A 19,955-nucleotide genomic window follows, 5' to 3' on the forward strand; every position below is an offset into this window, starting at 1 on the left:
ATAACCTAGTACAATACCTACTAGCACAACGGTTATCAGGTACAAAATATACAGGATTCCTCTATAGGTCAACTCTGGCTTGGGCCTATTGTCCAAGCCTTAGCACTTCAGCCCGGTGGTTAATGCTTTAAGGGCAGTTCAGCACGTTGGGAAAAGGGATGGAAGACCACTCTTGTGGACGCTGTCTGGACTGGGCTAGGCTGGGCTTGGAGAGCCTGGGAGGGTCTCCGCGGTCCCAGCTTTCCCGCAGTGCTGACTGTGGTGGCTGCTGCCTGTTCTTTCCTGCAGTGCTGACTGCACCCACCAGCTGAAAAAGCCCCTGGTAGAGGGGCAGGGAGAAGCTCTTCTCCAGAGATTTGCCAGAAACTCTCCAGAGCATCCCTTTTCCCCCCATGAGGATGCTCCGTGTGACAAGGGAAGGTGCCCATTAGTCCACAGTCCTGAGCAATCCGGTCTAGGTGACCCTGCTTGAGCAGGCAGGTTGGACCAGAGGAGCTCCACAGGTCCCTCCCAGCCTCAGCGGTTCTATGTGATGCTGTGCTTTGGTTTGACGCCTCAAGCACCTGAACTCAGCCCCGATGCCTGCTGGAAAGGATTCTGGCGCAAGGGATGATCCCAAACTCTTCCACAAGGATGCGTGCGTCACAAAACAACTTCTACCTCGTCCAGAATATCGTATGGCACACACATTCAGAAGAGACAAAATGTCCTTTTATTGTGGACATTAACTGCAGGAGCCCAGGAGTCACAGGGCTTCAGGTGGCAACAGGAAATCAGCACCTACAACGACAGAGCCAGAAAGCACTGGTAAAGCACAAAGGCAGGAACAGGCATGGCTTGGTTCCCCTTTCTTTGGGGAACAGGAATTGTTGATATCCCAGAAGAGAGCTACTGCTGGCATTGGCTCTGGGGTGGCTCTGGCCCCTTATCCCCATGGGTAATGCCCTTACAGACCTGCGCATATGCAGAGGTGCAGAGTGCCCCCGTGCCACACAGCAGGGCTCCCCTGGGGAGCTGCCACGGGGTTATTTCCAAACCCTGCATAGCACCATCCCCTCGCCGTCCCTTGCCAGAGAGTTGGACTGACTTAGAGCAGTGTGGAGAGTTGGCAAAGATGGGCAGCAGAGCCTGGTACGTACCTGGGGCTTCCTGATCTTTTGCACCTCCCTGCTTTTTTTGCAGTCCCCATCTTCTTCTTTCTTCTCTTCTTCGCCTGGTAGGGTTCCGTCTCTTCTGCCCAGGCCTCTTCTCTCTTTCTTTTCCTTTGGCTGGCGCTCTCCTGGCAGGAGCCTGCAAACCTTTCCATCCCACAGCATGGTTAGATAGGTAAAGCCAGGATCAGTTGGAATCAGTTCTTGATTTAACCAAAGCTGACTCATTTTACCTTCTTTGCTCTGAGAGGCTCTTTGGTTCCTCTGTGCATCCCAGGGCCTCTACCGTGGTCTCGGGGGTGGTTGGAGACGGAGCAATGCGTGCCTAAAACAGAAAGGTCGTCATTAGCAGGTGGCAAGGGATGCCCTGAAGTAGTAAGCAACTGCTTGGCACGTTGCTGCCTTAGCTCTACAGAGGAGATCCCTTTGGCCGGTTTGCATTAGCCCTTTCTCCCAAGGATCTCACTCTGGAACACAGGGTTCACGTGGGGGTGTGACAGTTCATTTGTGGGGCCATTCAGCAGAGAGCCTGCGATCCCCTGCCGGGCAAGAGAAGGCTGGCCCACTTCCTTCTGCCAGAATTTCTTCCGCCCTCCCAAGTTTTACTTACAGCGTGTTATTCCGGGGTGGGGGGAAATAAAATGCAAAGCCACAAGAGATCGAATGCCAGGAAGAGGCACAGCAGCTGCTTGGACCCAACAGGAACTACCCTCCTACCTAAGACACATTGTCGCAGCGCTCGTGGAGCTGCCATACCTCCGCCGATTCTGCTCCCACCACCGCATCTCCCCCTGCTGCTCTCTGGAGGATGAGCAGAGAGGCTGGTGCATCCAGGAAGGCTTTTGCCTGGTGCTCCACGTCTGCTTCGCCTGCCGGGCCATGCTCCTTTCCCAAAGGCAGCTCTGGAAAGCAAAAGCGTGTGCAGCAAAGTGACTTGTTGGAAGTGGACAACAGCTAAAGCAAAACCCACACCAAGCCCTACCCCCGCTGTCTGCTCAGGCTGTGACAGCCCTCAGTCCCTCCTCCTACCTGTGCATCTGCCCATGGGCTCTGGTGACATCTGGACAGCCATCTCCTCCCCCAGGATGTCACTGCCGTTCTCAATGAGAAATTCCACCAGCAGCTTCACCTGCACACATCAAAGCCTTGGTTTCAGCGCAGGTGTCTGAAAATGTGCCAGGCAGCCTTTCCTGCTCCTGACCCTTGCTTCTGCACAGAAGGCTGTGGCTGTGGGGCTGCTCTTCCAGGCAGCCACTCCACCATCATTTACTCAAGAGAGGAGCAAGCTCTGACGGTCCAGGCAGGCTGCAGGCAGCCGGTCAATACAGCGTACCTTCTCGGTCACCTTCAGCATGGCCTCGAGCGGGAGCAGGTCCTCGTCGGGTGGGCCCAGCAGGTTTGGCCCCAGGCAGATGGCCAGGTTGCTGGCGGTCATTCTGCTGGTGGACACGTGGTGGCCAATGCTCTGCAGCAGCGAGATCAGGCGCTGGAGGAGGAGGAGATGGGCTGCAGGCAACTTCTCGGCCACCCTGAGGGAGCAGGAACACAACGTTATGGAAGCAGATGCTGCCCACAGCTGTCCCTGAAGCTTGCACAAGGGCAGGTGGGAGCCAGTGTCTGTGTTGTGCCACTTTCCAGGTGCTCTCAGGCAGTGATCAGGGCTCCTGTGCTTCAGGAAGAACACACCCTGCTGCTTCCCAGCTCCTGGTTTCACCCAAGCCCACGCAAGGGAAGGCTCCCTGCCCACGCCCTTTCCCCCGAAATGCAACCCCAGCCCAGCAAATGCGAGCTGCCAGAAAGTGCAACCTTCTAAGGAGCCCGTCCCTTTTCAGGCAAGTCCCAGGACTCTGCCACTCCCTACTCAACAGGCAGGCTGCTGGCCACACTCACACTTTCAGCGCTTCCACCCTGGCCTCCTTGCTTGGCCTCTCCATGGCCTGCATCCAGTCCTCGTAGAGGCCGACAACGAGCAGCTTGCCCGGGATGCTGCGGAGAAAGTCCTGCAAGGCCAAGGGCTTCAGGTGAGCCTTTGAAGGTTCCAGGCCAGCCAGGAGCTCTTCCAGCTGCAGGGCAGAAGCGCTCACCTTCAGGAGGGCAGCCAGCAGGATGACAGGCTGGTTTGCCAGGTCCACATCTGCGCCGCGGTCGAGGTCCTCCTTCAGCTTCTGGAGCGCCGTCCCCCTGTCGGATCTGCGGAAGATCCCCTCCGTCGACGGTCCTCGCTGGTGCAGGATGTCCACGAGCTCCTGCGGGAGACGCAGGAGAACAGCTGCTTGGCTGAAGAAACAAGTGACGGCAGAGGCCAGAGCTCTGCCCCAGGCTGGGATCCGCCCCCCCACCCCCCCCGCAAAGGGTCTGGCGCCAGAAGCGGTGGCCGTGGGTGAAAAGCCCCGTGCCCCAGCCACCCCCGCAGCCGCTGGGGACAGTGGCTCTGGAGCAGCCGCAGGGAGGGCTGGGGCTTCCCTGTCCAGGCTGGCCTACCTGGATGGGCCGGGGCAGCGTGCCGGCCTCCCCGCAGAGGGCTGCCAGGGGCTGCCCAAAGAGCGCCCTGCTGCAGTCGGAGCCCGCCTGCCCTGGCGCCGGGGCAGCGGACGGGCTCCGCCGCAGCGCAAACGGCCAGGGCAGCCCCCTCCTCTTCCTGCTGGTGCGGCCGCCGCTCCCTCCCGCTGCAAAGGGAAAGAGAGCAAGAGCCCGTCAGTGGGAACCGCCAGGCCAGCGCTCCCGGAGCCTGCCCTGCCCTGCCCTGCCCTGCCCTGCCTGCAGCGCGGTGCTGAGCGGTGCGGCGGGACGGGACGGGACGGGCAGGGAGCCGGCAGCTGGAACCAGGGCTCTGGCTCAGCGGCTCCGGCTCGCAGTCTCCTGAGAACCGGCGGCACAGCGGGACAGCCCCGCCCAGCCCTCGCCCTGCCCTCCCCCAGGCCGCGAGCCGCAGCAGAGGGAGGCTCCCTGTCCCGCAGAATCACGTCCGGCGGCCGCTGCCCAGCGGGTGTCCTTGCTCGTCCGGGTGACATCCGTCCTCCCTTGGGGTGCCCGACCTGCGGGGTGACACTCAGGGAACAAGGGAGCACGGCTCCTCCCGGCTCTGGCCGAGGAGCAGGGACCCATCTGCCCGGCTCTGGGGACAGAGCTCAGGCAGGCAGCACCTCGAGTGCTCAGCACTGTCGAAGGGTCCCGAGCGCTCAGCTCTCTCCTGCTGCAGCGTGATGCGCACCGATTTCCTCTGGCCAAAGGGCAGCAGCAACAGCATCCTCAGTTGTGCAGACGTGCCGGTCCAGGAGAAAAGAAGGCCCTCCCTGCCCTTCGTCCCCAAACTCACCTGGTGAGCGGCAAAGTCCGCCTTCATTGGTAGGTGGGGCTGTTGGATGCCCTTGCTTGGGATCAGCCTGCAAGAACCAGGACCCTCTGCCCTCCTGGGCTCTCTGCCTCACGCGGCAGGTTTCCTCCCAGCACCACCAGCGGGGACATGCGGCGTTCCTGGTGGCTCCCCAACGCTCTTTGCACCCGGGGTGGCACCGCGGGACCCTCCCTCCCCCCTGCACAGGCTCACCCCACTCGCCGCACAGCCCTGGCACCCTGGCACAGCCAGAGGCGGGTGAAAGGCAGCCGTTCTCACCTCTGCCTGGTCCTCCATCAGCCTCTCCAGGCTCTTCTTGGCGCTGAATGTCTTCCACTGGGCAGGAGAGAAAGAGTGGAAGGAGGTGAGCAGCGACGCCTCTGCTGCTCGGCTGGAGGGCCAGCGCTCGGGGACAGCGGCCAGACGAGAGAGACACTTACGGCGTGGCGTCGGCTCAGCTCCTTCTGCAGGAGTTTGATGGATGGGACGGTGGTCACTCGGGCTCCCGTGGCTCCTTCGGGTGTCCTGTCACCGGGAAAGGACAGGGAGAGAGCTGGCTGAGCCCCAAGCCACCTCTTCTCCCTTGTCAGGCAGCTCTGCCTGAGAGCTGCCCGCAGCCGCAGCGGCAGCTCTCCCCATCTGGGGAGCTGTGTTCCCCCATCCGGCCGCGCCTGAAGCACCCCCCTAGCTTACCCCAGCAGCTTGCCCAGCCACAGCTGCTTCAGTGCCCGGGAGCTGCAGAAAGAGAGGAGAACCAGCGTCAGGCCCCGCTGCCCCCCAGCCCCCGGGCCCCTGCACAGCCTTGCCCCTTGGGAAGGGCTGAGGGGCAGCACGAGGCCCCGTGGGGCAGGACAGGGGTGCTGCCCAAGCCCTGGCTCCCTGTGTCCTGCCAGAGCAGCTGCTCCTGCCCTTGCCTCCTGGGGACCAAAAGGTGACCAGGGGATGCAGGATGTGGAAACGCACCCCCATCCCTCCCTGCCGGCGTGCAGCCCGCTCCCTGTCCAGGCTCTGCACGGAGGGCAGAGGCCATTCACAGGGTGGCGTGGGCACGGTTGGGACCCTCTCCTGCCCGGCTGTGGGACGTGGCACCATGACTCACCCGAAAGTGGCAACACAGGTGCCGCTGGGCCAGATGAAGATGATGGAGGTCCTGTCGTCGTCGCTGCCTTCCTCCTCCTCTTCCTCTTTGACGTCCCCCGCCGCCTCCTTCCCGCTGCTCAGCACCCACAGCTGGTCCAGGGCCAGGCGGAGCTGTGGGCGCAGGGTGGTGCCACGTCTGCGGAGAAGAGAGACAGGCAGTGAGCTGGAGGTGGCCGCCTTGGGGTGCCCCCGGGCAGAGCCCTGCCCCCCACCTGCCCCTGTGTGGTGGTTTAGGCCCTGCCGGGACCCGAGAGGACATTGCCACTGCCCCTCCCCTACCCTCCGACCGGAACGGGGCAGGGAGGGAAATACAAACCCCGGGGCTGAGATAAGGAGAGGTTTAATACAGCAGTGCAACAGCAACAAACCGAACAACAAGAACGATAACAATAGCAATAACAGTAATAACAATAAACAGAACAAGGGATATACTGATACAGCAGCGAGGAGAGCGACCCCACACCACGCGTTTACCGACTGAGTAATCCCACACCACTGAGGGATCTTCTGAGAGGCCGGGTAAGGGAGACAATTGCTCAACCTCCTCCAGGGCAGCTATACCAAAGGCCCACCAGTACTCTCTTGGGTCTTTAAAGTACCCTCTCCTCAGGTAATCTGTACCTAGGATGCACGGGGCATCTGGGCCAGTCACAATGGGGTGCTTATGCCAGTCCTTCCCAGTTAAGCTTACTTCAGCTTCTAATAGGGTCAGCTGTTGGGATCCCCCTGTCACTCCGGAGATGCAGATGGGTTCAACCCCACTGTAGTTTGATGGCATCAGGGTGCACTGTGCGCCAGTATCTACCAAGGCCTTATGTATGCTTGTGCGTCTGATGTGCCAGGCCATCGGATCCACAGCGTCCAGTAAATCCGATTATCCCTTTCCTCCACCTGGCTGGAGGCAGGGCCCCTCTAATCCTGCTCACCATCACTCACTTGTTCTAAGAGTGACTCCTGCAAGAATGACTCACTTGTCCCCTCAAGAAGGTCAAGCATAACGTTGGCCATTCTATTCTGTCTGGGGGATTTCCGACTGGACACTGGAGCTGCGTCTCTCTTGGAAGACTCCCCTTTCATGGTGGCTTTCCCTTTCAGGTGCTGTACTTGTGCAGCTAGGGCGGGAGTGGGCTGTCCATCCCACCTCCTCACGTTTTCTCCATGGTCGCGGAGGAAGAATCACAGGGTACCCCGTGCTGTGTCCCTTCCACTGCCCTTCTCTTGGGTGGGGAAGTGCCTGCTTCTAATGGCTGAGACATCGGCCCGTGCAGGTGGAATGTAGGACATGTCCTCTTCCACTTTCTGGAGCCTCTGAGACAGTTCCCTTACAGCTGAAACCCAGGCATGTTGGGAGGAAGGGAGATTTCCCTCATATTGCCGGAGCTGGCCAGCCACTTCGTCCACTGTCTGAGTGTGGGTGTCTCGCCACCAGGACGCTACTGCCAATGCTTTGGAATGTGCCTCTGGTGCACTTTGCAGGAACTTCTGCCACATCAGCTGTGTGCAAGGGACCTGATCTGGATCCATGGGCCATCATTGAGATCACCATAAACCATGTCAAACACAGCCAATTCCCTGAGGTTCTGAATGCCTTTCTCCGTGTTGGTCCACTTGCCTAACCGACATAGAACATCATCCTTGTAGGGGCACCTCTCCCTTACACTGAGCAGGAGTCGCCTCCAAAGGCTGAGGGTTTGAGCCTGTTTCCCTATGGCCTTGTCAATACCAGCCTCCCTGGCTAAAGATCCCAGCTGCTTGGCCTCTCTCCCCTCCAATTCCAAAACACCAGCTCCACTATCCCAGCATCAGAGCAGCCAGGTGCAAATTTGCTCGCCTGGAAGGCATCTGAAATCCTTCCGCATATCTCGCAACTCACTGAGGGATAGAGATCGGATGGTTACCTCCGGCTCTTCCTCCTGCTCTCGTGATGGGCCTGGTTCATTATCACCCTGTGCACTGCGAGGGGATTTTTTGGTATATTTGGTTTTCCGTGTCGGGGCGACTCATACTGGCACTGCCTGTCCCCCTGGCCCAGCTGCTGTGCTGGTGGAGGCGACTGGTACTGGCACTGCCTGTCCCCCTGGCCCAGCTGCTGTACCAGCAGGTTCACTTTCAGATCCTGCAGCCCTTTCTCCCCCTTGAGGGCAGTGATCAGTGTTAAAGATGACACGGTAGGCATGGGCAAGCCCCCAGCACATCGCAACGAGTTGTGTCTCCCGGGGTTTGTCAGATTGGCAACACACCTTTTCCAAACACTCCACCAGTTTATCAGGACTCTGCACTTGTTTGGGAGTGAGATCCCAAAGCACTGGGGGTGACCACTGACTCAGGCACTTGCCCATCTTTTCCCACACACCTTGCCATTTATAACTATCTGCCCTCGGGGCAGGTTTCCGGGTGGTGCCATTATTGGAGAAGTACCGCATGGCCCAAAACAAGATCTGGCAGACATTCAGAAAGCGCTGTGCCGCAAACACACTGGCCTGGGTGCTCCAAGGATAGCTAAAACTCTCAAAAACCGAGAGCATCTCTTCCCCTGGCTCACCCACGGAGGCGGTGAGACCCCTAACGAAAGCCCAGGCAGCAAACAGCTACCGGTTCACCCGCACAAGCAGTGATGCAAGCACATTATAAGCAGTCAGTAGCCAGTATAGCAAAATAAAACCCTTGACGCATTTTCCACCGATAACAAACGCCGGCACTGGGAACACACAGGGGATATAAGGATTAATCCAGCCCCACCACGCAAGCAAGTTGGCCAGCACTGCAAATGTTCCTTATCAAACAAATACGAATAAAACCAGAAAAATGGCACCTAACAGATGGCTCTAACGCACCTTCTCCTTGTGTCCTTATCTCAACCCTCTCGTGCCACACGTTGGGCACCAAAAAGGCTGTGGTGGTTTAGGCCCCGCCGGGACCCGAGACCACGCTGCCGCTGCCCCTCCCCCACCCACCCACCGACCGGAACGGGGCAGGGAGTGAAATACAGACCCCGGGGCTGAGATAAGGAGAGGTTTGATACAACAGTGCAACAGCAACAAACCGAACAACAAGAACGATAGCAATAGCAATAACAGTAATAACAATAAACAGAACAAGGGATATACAGATACAGCAGTGAGGGAAGCGACCCCACCCCACGCGTTTACCAATCTTCCCGCGCTTGGGCGCCCGGACCTGACGTCAGCATGGTATTGAATAACCCGGCTAGAGCTCCCTCCCCACTGCTGGGGAAACTTAACCCTATCCTGGCTAAACCAGGACACCTTGGGATGGACATTGGTGCATCCAGCACCAAGGCCCCAGGGCCTGGGGCTGGTGCCAGAGTGTCCCTGGCCTGGTGGCAGGGCCAGGGATGGGGGAAAGGCAGTGGGGCTCTGAGGGTCTTACCGCAACTTGGCGATGACCAGTTCCTCCTGGAGGAGGAGAAGGCGCCTCTCGCTCCTCCTGTGGCCCCGGGTCAGCCACACGTCTGTGCTCAGCACCGCCTCGGCGTCGGTGAGAGCCTCCCTGCGGAGCAGAGAGCGGCGGGCATGAGAAAGGCTGCAGCTGCGAGGCCCGGCCGTGCCCACCCATCCCTGAGCCGCAGGGGGGATCCTACCTGGAGTGCCAGCAGCAGTTGGCCTGGCCCATCCTGCCCGGGACAGGAGGACCCTCGCTCTGCACCGCTCTGGGATGCGGCCCAGCCGGCGACAGCGAGGATGGCAAGTGAGGTGCAGGTGCCGGGGAGTGCTGCTCGGCCAGAGCCTGCCTCCTGCCGGCGCTGCTCGGTGCCAGCAGAGCCCCCTGCTGCCGGCTCTGGTGGCTGCTGGCTCCAAAATGGCCGCCGCTGGGAGGCCAACGGAAAGTGGGCGGGGCCTCGTGCCGGGGGTGCTCTCCAGCGTGGCCCTGGCTGTCTTGCGCTGGGGAGCCCAGAGCAGGACAGAGCAGAGGGGAAGCACCCCCTCCCTCCGCCTGCTGCCAGTGGTTTGCCTGCTGCAGCCCGGGATGCACTTAGCCCCCGTTGCCCCAGGGGTACTTTGCTGGCTCCAAGTTGCTCAACTTCGGGTCCACCGTGACCCCAGGGCTCTGCACAGCTGCTTGCCAGCTGGGTCTCCCCCAGCACATACGGCTCCAAAGGCTTCTTCCTGCCCGGGTCCAGCACTTTGCTCTTCCCTCTTCCCCTTCTTCAACGACAGCAGGCACCTGGCAGCCCCTTTCTCCAGCCTGTCAAGGGCCCTCTGCTTGGCAACACAACTCCCGGCTGCAGGAGCCTCTCCTCCCGGTCGTGTGCCTTCTGCAAGCTGTCTGAGGGTGTGCTCTGCCCCGTCATCCGCATCACTGAATGTGGACAGCGCGTGCATCGTGCGGCGCACGGCTTTCTCACAGAATGATCAGAAATTGAGGGGGAAGATCCACTTTTCTGTGTGTGTGTGTGTATTACAAATATGGTGCTTCTCCCTGTCATCCCTTGAAGCCAATTAAAGGTGTACAGGCTCTCTCGTTTTCCATTGGAATGTCACACCCCTTGGTAGTACTGACCTTACGTGCAACGTTGCATCAGGCTGTACTCTCGCCTAGACTGTTAGATAGTAGGTAGCCTAGAGTAGTAGAGAGCAGATGATCTGCATTAATGGTGCTAACGCCAGTGACGGGAGGCTGCATCTAGCTGTTCAGCCAAAGGGTAAAAATCAGAGGTGGCTGTTGAACTCAGTGGGCAATTGACTGAATTCAGCACGTTCAAAAAAGAAAAGCTACAGGAGGAAGGCATATTCTATCCTGACTGCTACAATGCATGTTTTAGGAGGTATGAAGATAAACCCCCCATGCCCCTCCGCCCACCCCCTTCCAAGAGAAAGGACTAGAGAAAAAAGATGCAACTTCTAGAGCAATGGGGCTTTTAATAGGCAAGTAAATTTCCCCGTATCATGCCCATTCAATGAGCTACTTTGTCTGACACTCTGCCTTACTCGGTACCAGCATAAGACTCTTCCCGGAAGAATTAGACAAACCAAAAAATTGCTCTACAGCCAGTTGCCTCTGTTACGCTATGGAAGATGCAGAATTCCTCTCTGATCCACAACTTTCCACCTACAACCAAAACCGTAGTGAAGTTTTCCTCCATTTCACATGGGCGCTGATGGCTCTTCCCCAGGGAAAGCCTCTGTCACTCTGTGGGCATAGCTGCTCATAGGCAAGGCAAGCCCCGAGCCTCACGCACCATCCGAGGCCACCACCGTCCTCCTGTAGCCGTGAGCAAGATCTCAAACGCCTTTTCTGCTGCAGGAGAAGAGTTGTTAATAGAAGCGGATGCACGAGGCACGGTCAGTTCCAGAACAGTCACAGCTGTTCAAAGCTTTCCGTGCCCTGGGTTGGTGGTTGTCAGGACCAGCTCCTGCGTCAGCTTGCACCGAGGCTGGCGACAGCTGTATTTCATGCAGGTAACTCAGGTTTAACCCTTTGTCCCCTGAGCATCCGCACAGCTCCAGCAGCACAGAAAGTCACAGTGGGCCGCGCTGGAGCAAGCTGCTCCGCTGGACTTGTGGCAAGTGTTGCGTCTGCATCCCTGCCCTTCTGTTCTCCCTGTAGGGTCCTGGTCAATACAACAAGCTGCTCTCCCTGGAAATGACCATCGTGGCGAAAGACAGACTCCACTGTGAGCCATGACCTTCACCCACCGAGCAGCCAGCACAGCCAGGGACACGTCTGTGCGAAAGGCCCTCCCCGTGGCAAAAAGGGGATCCATAGTCAGCTTTGGATGGCGTGTGTCTGGTGGAACTGTTGATACTGCGCGATGCCTTGATTAAAATAGGAGCGATGAAGAGAGTTCAAAACCTGCCCTTTTGAGGAAAAATGCAGGAAATCAGAGTCTTTGCAGGAAGAATGCAGGAAACCGGCATCTTTTGGCTATTTTACACTCCAACCAGAAAGATTGTGGGCCCGTGCTTTGCTGATTAGGGATACCAATTAAACTCAGACACCAGAGTGAAAAGAGCAGGCATATTTTACTGGAAATAGCTAAATAATGTAACAGAATAATACAGAAAACATACAGTACGAACAGACACAATAGCGCACTTAAACAAATAGGAAAATACAGGGTCATGCATCAAATCATTACTACCTGAGGGAGAGAATAGGGATTAAGAAAGATCCATCACCACTTGCATACTTTACCATCATCCGGATCCGCAGTGGCTGGGCAGCCCCGGTTACAGCGAGGATTTGGAGAGCCTTTCCCGGCAAGTGGGAAATCCTACGCGGTGCGTCCACCCGTAGGTGAGGCTTCCAAAGTCGCTGTGAGCGGGTCCAGCCTTATATAGCCCAAAATCAGCAAGCCAGAACAGCTGGCACCTCTGTTTTGAGCAGAACGTCTGGTTTCACTCTCACATTAGATTCCCCCGGAGCCTGGCCAGGGCTCAAGGGAGAAGCTAAGGGAGTTTCCCTGCTTATCTAATTTATTTATGTTCTTTTTAGAACAAGGCCACACGTCTGGTCCCAAGGCCGGACAGCAGGCTTCATGGCCTTGTTAACTTACCTCTATGCCAAGAAGAAGAAAGATACATTCAGGATAGACATGTTTCCATTACATTCATCATCAGTCAGGAGTCTATGATATCTAAGCTACATCTTTCATTAATGACCATACACATATCGTTAATGACTACATACTAAGTTAGCAGCTTTGGCTCGGGGCCTGTTGTTCAGGCTTCAACACTTCAACACTTTAGCGCTTTTTACATCAGGATAGGCGGTTTGTTATAACCTAGTACAATACCTACTAGCACAACGGTTATCAGGTACAAAATATACAGGATTCCTCTATAGGTCAACTCTGGCTTGGGCCTATTGTCCAAGCCTTAGCACTTCAGCCCGGTGGTTAATGCTTTAAGGGCAGTTCAGCACGTTGGGAAAAGGGATGGAAGACCACTCTTGTGGACGCTGTCTGGACTGGGCTAGGCTGGGCTTGGAGAGCCTGGGAGGGTCTCCGCGGTCCCAGCTTTCCCGCAGTGCTGACTGTGGTGGCTGCTGCCTGTTCTTTCCTGCAGTGCTGACTGCACCCACCAGCTGAAAAAGCCCCTGGTAGAGGGGCAGGGAGAAGCTCTTCTCCAGAGATTTGCCAGAAACTCTCCAGAGCATCCCTTTTCCCCCCATGAGGATGCTCCGTGTGACAAGGGAAGGTGCCCATTAGTCCACAGTCCTGAGCAATCCGGTCTAGGTGACCCTGCTTGAGCAGGCAGGTTGGACCAGAGGAGCTCCACAGGTCCCTCCCAGCCTCAGCGGTTCTATGTGATGCTGTGCTTTGGTTTGACGCCTCAAGCACCTGAACTCAGCCCCGATGCCTGCTGGAAAGGATTCTGGCGCAAGGGATGATCCCAAACTCTTCCACAAGGATGCGTGCGTCACAAAACAACTTCTACCTCGTCCAGAATATCGTATGGCACACACATTCAGAAGAGACAAAATGTCCTTTTATTGTGGACATTAACTGCAGGAGCCCAGGAGTCACAGGGCTTCAGGTGGCAACAGGAAATCAGCACCTACAACGACAGAGCCAGAAAGCACTGGTAAAGCACAAAGGCAGGAACAGGCATGGCTTGGTTCCCCTTTCTTTGGGGAACAGGAATTGTTGATATCCCAGAAGAGAGCTACTGCTGGCATTGGCTCTGGGGTGGCTCTGGCCCCTTATCCCCATGGGTAATGCCCTTACAGACCTGCGCATATGCAGAGGTGCAGAGTGCCCCCGTGCCACACAGCAGGGCTCCCCTGGGGAGCTGCCACGGGGTTATTTCCAAACCCTGCATAGCACCATCCCCTCGCCGTCCCTTGCCAGAGAGTTGGACTGACTTAGAGCAGTGTGGAGAGTTGGCAAAGATGGGCAGCAGAGCCTGGTACGTACCTGGGGCTTCCTGATCTTTTGCACCTCCCTGCTTTTTTTGCAGTCCCCATCTTCTTCTTTCTTCTCTTCTTCGCCTGGTGGGGTTCCGTCTCTTCTGCCCAGGCCTCTTCTCTCTTTCTTTTCCTTTGGCTGGCGCTCTCCTGGCAGGAGCCTGCAAACCTTTCCATCCCACAGCATGGTTAGATAGGTAAAGCCAGGATCAGTTGGAATCAGTTCTTGATTTAACCAAAGCTGACTCATTTTACCTTCTTTGCTCTGAGAGGCTCTTTGGTTCCTCTGTGCATCCCAGGGCCTCTACCGTGGTCTCGGGGGTGGTTGGAGACGGAGCAATGCGTGCCTAAAACAGAAAGGTCGTCATTAGCAGGTGGCAAGGGATGCCCTGAAGTAGTAAGCAACTGCTTGGCACGTTGCTGCCTTAGCTCTACAGAGGAGATCCCTTTGGCCGGTTTGCATTAGCCCTTTCTCCCAAGGATCTCACTCTGGAACACAGGGTTCACGTGGGGGTGTGACAGTTCATTTGTGGGGCCATTCAGCAGAGAGCCTGCGATCCCCTGCCGGGCAAGAGAAGGCTGGCCCACTTCCTTCTGCCAGAATTTCTTCCGCCCTCCCAAGTTTTACTTACAGCGTGTTATTCCGGGGTGGGGGGAAATAAAATGCAAAGCCACAAGAGATCGAATGCCAGGAAGAGGCACAGCAGCTGCTTGGACCCAACAGGAACTACCCTCCTACCTAAGACACATTGTCGCAGCGCTCGTGGAGCTGCCATACCTCCGCCGATTCTGCTCCCACCACCGCATCTCCCCCTGCTGCTCTCTGGAGGATGAGCAGAGAGGCTGGTGCATCCAGGAAGGCTTTTGCCTGGTGCTCCACGTCTGCTTCGCCTGCCGGGCCATGCTCCTTTCCCAAAGGCAGCTCTGGAAAGCAAAAGCGTGTGCAGCAAAGTGACTTGTTGGAAGTGGACAACAGCTAAAGCAAAACCCACACCAAGCCCTACCCCCGCTGTCTGCTCAGGCTGTGACAGCCCTCAGTCCCTCCTCCTACCTGTGCATCTGCCCATGGGCTCTGGTGACATCTGGACAGCCATCTCCTCCCCCAGGATGTCACTGCCGTTCTCAATGAGAAATTCCACCAGCAGCTTCACCTGCACACATCAAAGCCTTGGTTTCAGCGCAGGTGTCTGAAAATGTGCCAGGCAGCCTTTCCTGCTCCTGACCCTTGCTTCTGCACAGAAGGCTGTGGCTGTGGGGCTGCTCTTCCAGGCAGCCACTCCACCATCATTTACTCAAGAGAGGAGCAAGCTCTGACGGTCCAGGCAGGCTGCAGGCAGCCGGTCAATACAGCGTACCTTCTCGGTCACCTTCAGCATGGCCTCGAGCGGGAGCAGGTCCTCGTCGGGTGGGCCCAGCAGGTTTGGCCCCAGGCAGATGGCCAGGTTGCTGGCGGTCATTCTGCTGGTGGACACGTGGTGGCCAATGCTCTGCAGCAGCGAGATCAGGCGCTGGAGGAGGAGGAGATGGGCTGCAGGCAACTTCTCGGCCACCCTGAGGGAGCAGGAACACAACGTTATGGAAGCAGATGCTGCCCACAGCTGTCCCTGAAGCTTGCACAAGGGCAGGTGGGAGCCAGTGTCTGTGTTGTGCCACTTTCCAGGTGCTCTCAGGCAGTGATCAGGGCTCCTGTGCTTCAGGAAGAACACACCCTGCTGCTTCCCAGCTCCTGGTTTCACCCAAGCCCACGCAAGGGAAGGCTCCCTGCCCACGCCCTTTCCCCCGAAATGCAACCCCAGCCCAGCAAATGCGAGCTGCCAGAAAGTGCAACCTTCTAAGGAGCCCGTCCCTTTTCAGGCAAGTCCCAGGACTCTGCCACTCCCTACTCAACAGGCAGGCTGCTGGCCACACTCACACTTTCAGCGCTTCCACCCTGGCCTCCTTGCTTGGCCTCTCCATGGCCTGCATCCAGTCCTCGTAGAGGCCGACAACGAGCAGCTTGCCCGGGATGCTGCGGAGAAAGTCCTGCAAGGCCAAGGGCTTCAGGTGAGCCTTTGAAGGTTCCAGGCCAGCCAGGAGCTCTTCCAGCTGCAGGGCAGAAGCGCTCACCTTCAGGAGGGCAGCCAGCAGGATGACAGGCTGGTTTGCCAGGTCCACATCTGCGCCGCGGTCGAGGTCCTCCTTCAGCTTCTGGAGCGCCGTCCCCCTGTCGGATCTGCGGAAGATCCCCTCCGTCGACGGTCCTCGCTGGTGCAGGATGTCCACGAGCTCCTGCGGGAGACGCAGGAGAACAGCTGCTTGGCTGAAGAAACAAGTGACGGCAGAGGCCAGAGCTCTGCCCCAGGCTGGGATCCGCCCCCCCACCCCCCCCGCAAAGGGTCTGGCGACAGAAGCGGTGGCCGTGGGTGAAAAGCCCCGTGCCCCAGCCACCCCCGCAGCCGCTGGGGACAGTGGCTCTGGAGCAGCCGCAGGGAGGGCTGGGGCTTCCCTGTCCAGGCTGGCCTACCTGGATGGGCCGGGGCAGCGTGCCGGCCTCCCCGCAGAGGGCTGCCAGGGGCTGCCCAAAGAGCGCCCTGCTGCAGTCGGAGCCCGCCTGCCCTGGCGCCGGGGCAGCGGACGGGCTCCGCCGCAGCGCAAACGGCCAGGGCAGCCCCCTCCTCTTCCTGCTGGTGCGGCCGCCGCTCCCTCCCGCTGCAAAGGGAAAGAGAGCAAGAGCCCGTCAGTGGGAACCGCCAGGCCAGCGCTCCCGGAGCCTGCCCTGCCCTGCCCTGCCCTGCCCTGCCTGCAGCGCGGTGCTGAGCGGTGCGGCGGGACGGGACGGGACGGGCAGGGAGCCGGCAGCTGGAACCAGGGCTCTGGCTCAGCGGCTCCGGCTCGCAGTCTCCTGAGAACCGGCGGCACAGCGGGACAGCCCCGCCCAGCCCTCGCCCTGCCCTCCCCCAGGCCGCGAGCCGCAGCAGAGGGAGGCTCCCTGTCCCGCAGAATCACGTCCGGCGGCCGCTGCCCAGCGGGTGTCCTTGCTCGTCCGGGTGACATCCGTCCTCCCTTGGGGTGCCCGACCTGCGGGGTGACACTCAGGGAACAAGGGAGCACGGCTCCTCCCGGCTCTGGCCGAGGAGCAGGGACCCATCTGCCCGGCTCTGGGGACAGAGCTCAGGCAGGCAGCACCTCGAGTGCTCAGCACTGTCGAAGGGTCCCGAGCGCTCAGCTCTCTCCTGCTGCAGCGTGATGCGCACCGATTTCCTCTGGCCAAAGGGCAGCAGCAACAGCATCCTCAGTTGTGCAGACGTGCCGGTCCAGGAGAAAAGAAGGCCCTCCCTGCCCTTCGTCCCCAAACTCACCTGGTGAGCGGCAAAGTCCGCCTTCATTGGTAGGTGGGGCTGTTGGATGCCCTTGCTTGGGATCAGCCTGCAAGAACCAGGACCCTCTGCCCTCCTGGGCTCTCTGCCTCACGCGGCAGGTTTCCTCCCAGCACCACCAGCGGGGACATGCGGCGTTCCTGGTGGCTCCCCAACGCTCTTTGCACCCGGGGTGGCACCGCGGGACCCTCCCTCCCCCCTGCACAGGCTCACCCCACTCGCCGCACAGCCCTGGCACCCTGGCACAGCCAGAGGCGGGTGAAAGGCAGCCGTTCTCACCTCTGCCTGGTCCTCCATCAGCCTCTCCAGGCTCTTCTTGGCGCTGAATGTCTTCCACTGGGCAGGAGAGAAAGAGTGGAAGGAGGTGAGCAGCGACGCCTCTGCTGCTCGGCTGGAGGGCCAGCGCTCGGGGACAGCGGCCAGACGAGAGAGACACTTACGGCGTGGCGTCGGCTCAGCTCCTTCTGCAGGAGTTTGATGGATGGGACGGTGGTCACTCGGGCTCCCGTGGCTCCTTCGGGTGTCCTGTCACCGGGAAAGGACAGGGAGAGAGCTGGCTGAGCCCCAAGCCACCTCTTCTCCCTTGTCAGGCAGCTCTGCCTGAGAGCTGCCCGCAGCCGCAGCGGCAGCTCTCCCCATCTGGGGAGCTGTGTTCCCCCATCCGGCCGCGCCTGAAGCACCCCCCTAGCTTACCCCAGCAGCTTGCCCAGCCACAGCTGCTTCAGTGCCCGGGAGCTGCAGAAAGAGAGGAGAACCAGCGTCAGGCCCCGCTGCCCCCCAGCCCCCGGGCCCCTGCACAGCCTTGCCCCTTGGGAAGGGCTGAGGGGCAGCACGAGGCCCCGTGGGGCAGGACAGGGGTGCTGCCCAAGCCCTGGCTCCCTGTGTCCTGCCAGAGCAGCTGCTCCTGCCCTTGCCTCCTGGGGACCAAAAGGTGACCAGGGGATGCAGGATGTGGAAACGCACCCCCATCCCTCCCTGCCGGCGTGCAGCCCGCTCCCTGTCCAGGCTCTGCACGGAGGGCAGAGGCCATTCACAGGGTGGCGTGGGCACGGTTGGGACCCTCTCCTGCCCGGCTGTGGGACGTGGCACCATGACTCACCCGAAAGTGGCAACACAGGTGCCGCTGGGCCAGATGAAGATGATGGAGGTCCTGTCGTCGTCGCTGCCTTCCTCCTCCTCTTCCTCTTTGACGTCCCCCGCCGCCTCCTTCCCGCTGCTCAGCACCCACAGCTGGTCCAGGGCCAGGCGGAGCTGTGGGCGCAGGGTGGTGCCACGTCTGCGGAGAAGAGAGACAGGCAGTGAGCTGGAGGTGGCCGCCTTGGGGTGCCCCCGGGCAGAGCCCTGCCCCCCACCTGCCCCTGTGTGGTGGTTTAGGCCCTGCCGGGACCCGAGAGGACATTGCCACTGCCCCTCCCCTACCCTCCGACCGGAACGGGGCAGGGAGGGAAATACAAACCCCGGGGCTGAGATAAGGAGAGGTTTAATACAGCAGTGCAACAGCAACAAACCGAACAACAAGAACGATAACAATAGCAATAACAGTAATAACAATAAACAGAACAAGGGATATACTGATACAGCAGCGAGGAGAGCGACCCCACACCACGCGTTTACCGACTGAGTAATCCCACACCACTGAGGGATCTTCTGAGAGGCCGGGTAAGGGAGACAATTGCTCAACCTCCTCCAGGGCAGCTATACCAAAGGCCCACCAGTACTCTCTTGGGTCTTTAAAGTACCCTCTCCTCAGGTAATCTGTACCTAGGATGCACGGGGCATCTGGGCCAGTCACAATGGGGTGCTTATGCCAGTCCTTCCCAGTTAAGCTTACTTCAGCTTCTAATAGGGTCAGCTGTTGGGATCCCCCTGTCACTCCGGAGATGCAGATGGGTTCAACCCCACTGTAGTTTGATGGCATCAGGGTGCACTGTGCGCCAGTATCTACCAAGGCCTTATGTATGCTTGTGCGTCTGATGTGCCAGGCCATCGGATCCACACCGTCCAGTAAATCCGATTATCCCTTTCCTCCACCTGGCTGGAGGCAGGGCCCCTCTAATCCTGCTCACCATCACTCACTTGTTCTAAGAGTGACTCCTGCAAGAATGACTCACTTGTCCCCTCAAGAAGGTCAAGCATAACGTTGGCCATTCTATTCTGTCTGGGGGATTTCCGACTGGACACTGGAGCTGCGTCTCTCTTGGAAGACTCCCCTTTCATGGTGGCTTTCCCTTTCAGGTGCTGTACTTGTGCAGCTAGGGCGGGAGTGGGCTGTCCATCCCACCTCCTCACGTTTTCTCCATGGTCGCGGAGGAAGAATCACAGGGTACCCCGTGCTGTGTCCCTTCCACTGCCCTTCTCTTGGGTGGGGAAGTGCCTGCTTCTAATGGCTGAGACATCGGCCCGTGCAGGTGGAATGTAGGACATGTCCTCTTCCACTTTCTGGAGCCTCTGAGACAGTTCCCTTACAGCTGAAACCCAGGCATGTTGGGAGGAAGGGAGATTTCCCTCATATTGCCGGAGCTGGCCAGCCACTTCGTCCACTGTCTGAGTGTGGGTGTCTCGCCACCAGGACGCTACTGCCAGTGCTTTGGAATGTGCCTCTGGTGCACTTTGCAGGAACTTCTGCCACATCAGCTGTGTGCAAGGGACCTGATCTGGATCCATGGGCCATCATTGAGATCACCATAAACCATGTCAAACACAGCCAATTCCCTGAGGTTCTGAATGCCTTTCTCCGTGTTGGTCCACTTGCCTAACCGACATAGAACATCATCCTTGTAGGGGCACCTCTCCCTTACACTGAGCAGGAGTCGCCTCCAAAGGCTGAGGGTTTGAGCCTGTTTCCCTATGGCCTTGTCAATACCAGCCTCCCTGGCTAAAGGTCCCAGCTGCTTGGCCTCTCTCCCCTCCAATTCCAAAACACCAGCTCCACTATCCCAGCATCAGAGCAGCCAGGTGCAAATTTGCTCGCCTGGAAGGCGTCTGAAATCCTTCCGCATATCTCGCAACTCACTGAGGGATAGAGATCGGATGGTTACCTCCGGCTCTTCCTCCTGCTCTCGTGATGGGCCTGGTTCATCATCACCCTGTGCACTGCGAGGGGAT

General features: G+C 58.7%; 2 protein-coding genes across 2 annotated transcripts; both read right to left on the reverse strand.

The window, feature by feature from the left end:
• Positions 1–1,262: 1,262 nt before the first annotated feature.
• Positions 1,263–4,494, reverse strand: LOC141921585 (T-cell activation Rho GTPase-activating protein-like). The gene is made up of 8 exons (XM_074820508.1): positions 4,468–4,494; positions 3,633–3,719; positions 3,236–3,397; positions 3,042–3,151; positions 2,485–2,680; positions 2,181–2,280; positions 1,385–2,053; positions 1,263–1,298 (listed from the first exon to the last, which is right to left on the reverse strand). Exons 1-7 carry the CDS (start codon positions 4,492–4,494, stop codon positions 1,869–1,871), a joined length of 867 nt encoding a protein of 288 aa, XP_074676609.1. The 3' UTR covers positions 1,263–1,298; positions 1,385–1,868.
• Positions 4,495–12,640: 8,146 nt separating this feature from the next.
• LOC141921586 (T-cell activation Rho GTPase-activating protein-like) lies at positions 12,641–16,859 on the reverse strand. The gene is made up of 9 exons (XM_074820509.1): positions 16,833–16,859; positions 15,998–16,084; positions 15,601–15,762; positions 15,407–15,516; positions 14,850–15,045; positions 14,546–14,645; positions 13,750–14,418; positions 13,505–13,663; positions 12,641–13,145 (listed from the first exon to the last, which is right to left on the reverse strand). Exons 1-7 carry the CDS (start codon positions 16,857–16,859, stop codon positions 14,234–14,236), a joined length of 867 nt encoding a protein of 288 aa, XP_074676610.1. The 3' UTR covers positions 12,641–13,145; positions 13,505–13,663; positions 13,750–14,233.
• Between the last annotated feature and the right edge of the window lie 3,096 nt (positions 16,860–19,955).

This window comes from Strix aluco, chromosome 3 (assembly GCF_031877795.1).
Source record: "Strix aluco isolate bStrAlu1 chromosome 3, bStrAlu1.hap1, whole genome shotgun sequence".
In the NCBI taxonomy this organism is placed as follows: domain Eukaryota; kingdom Metazoa; phylum Chordata; class Aves; order Strigiformes; family Strigidae; genus Strix; species Strix aluco.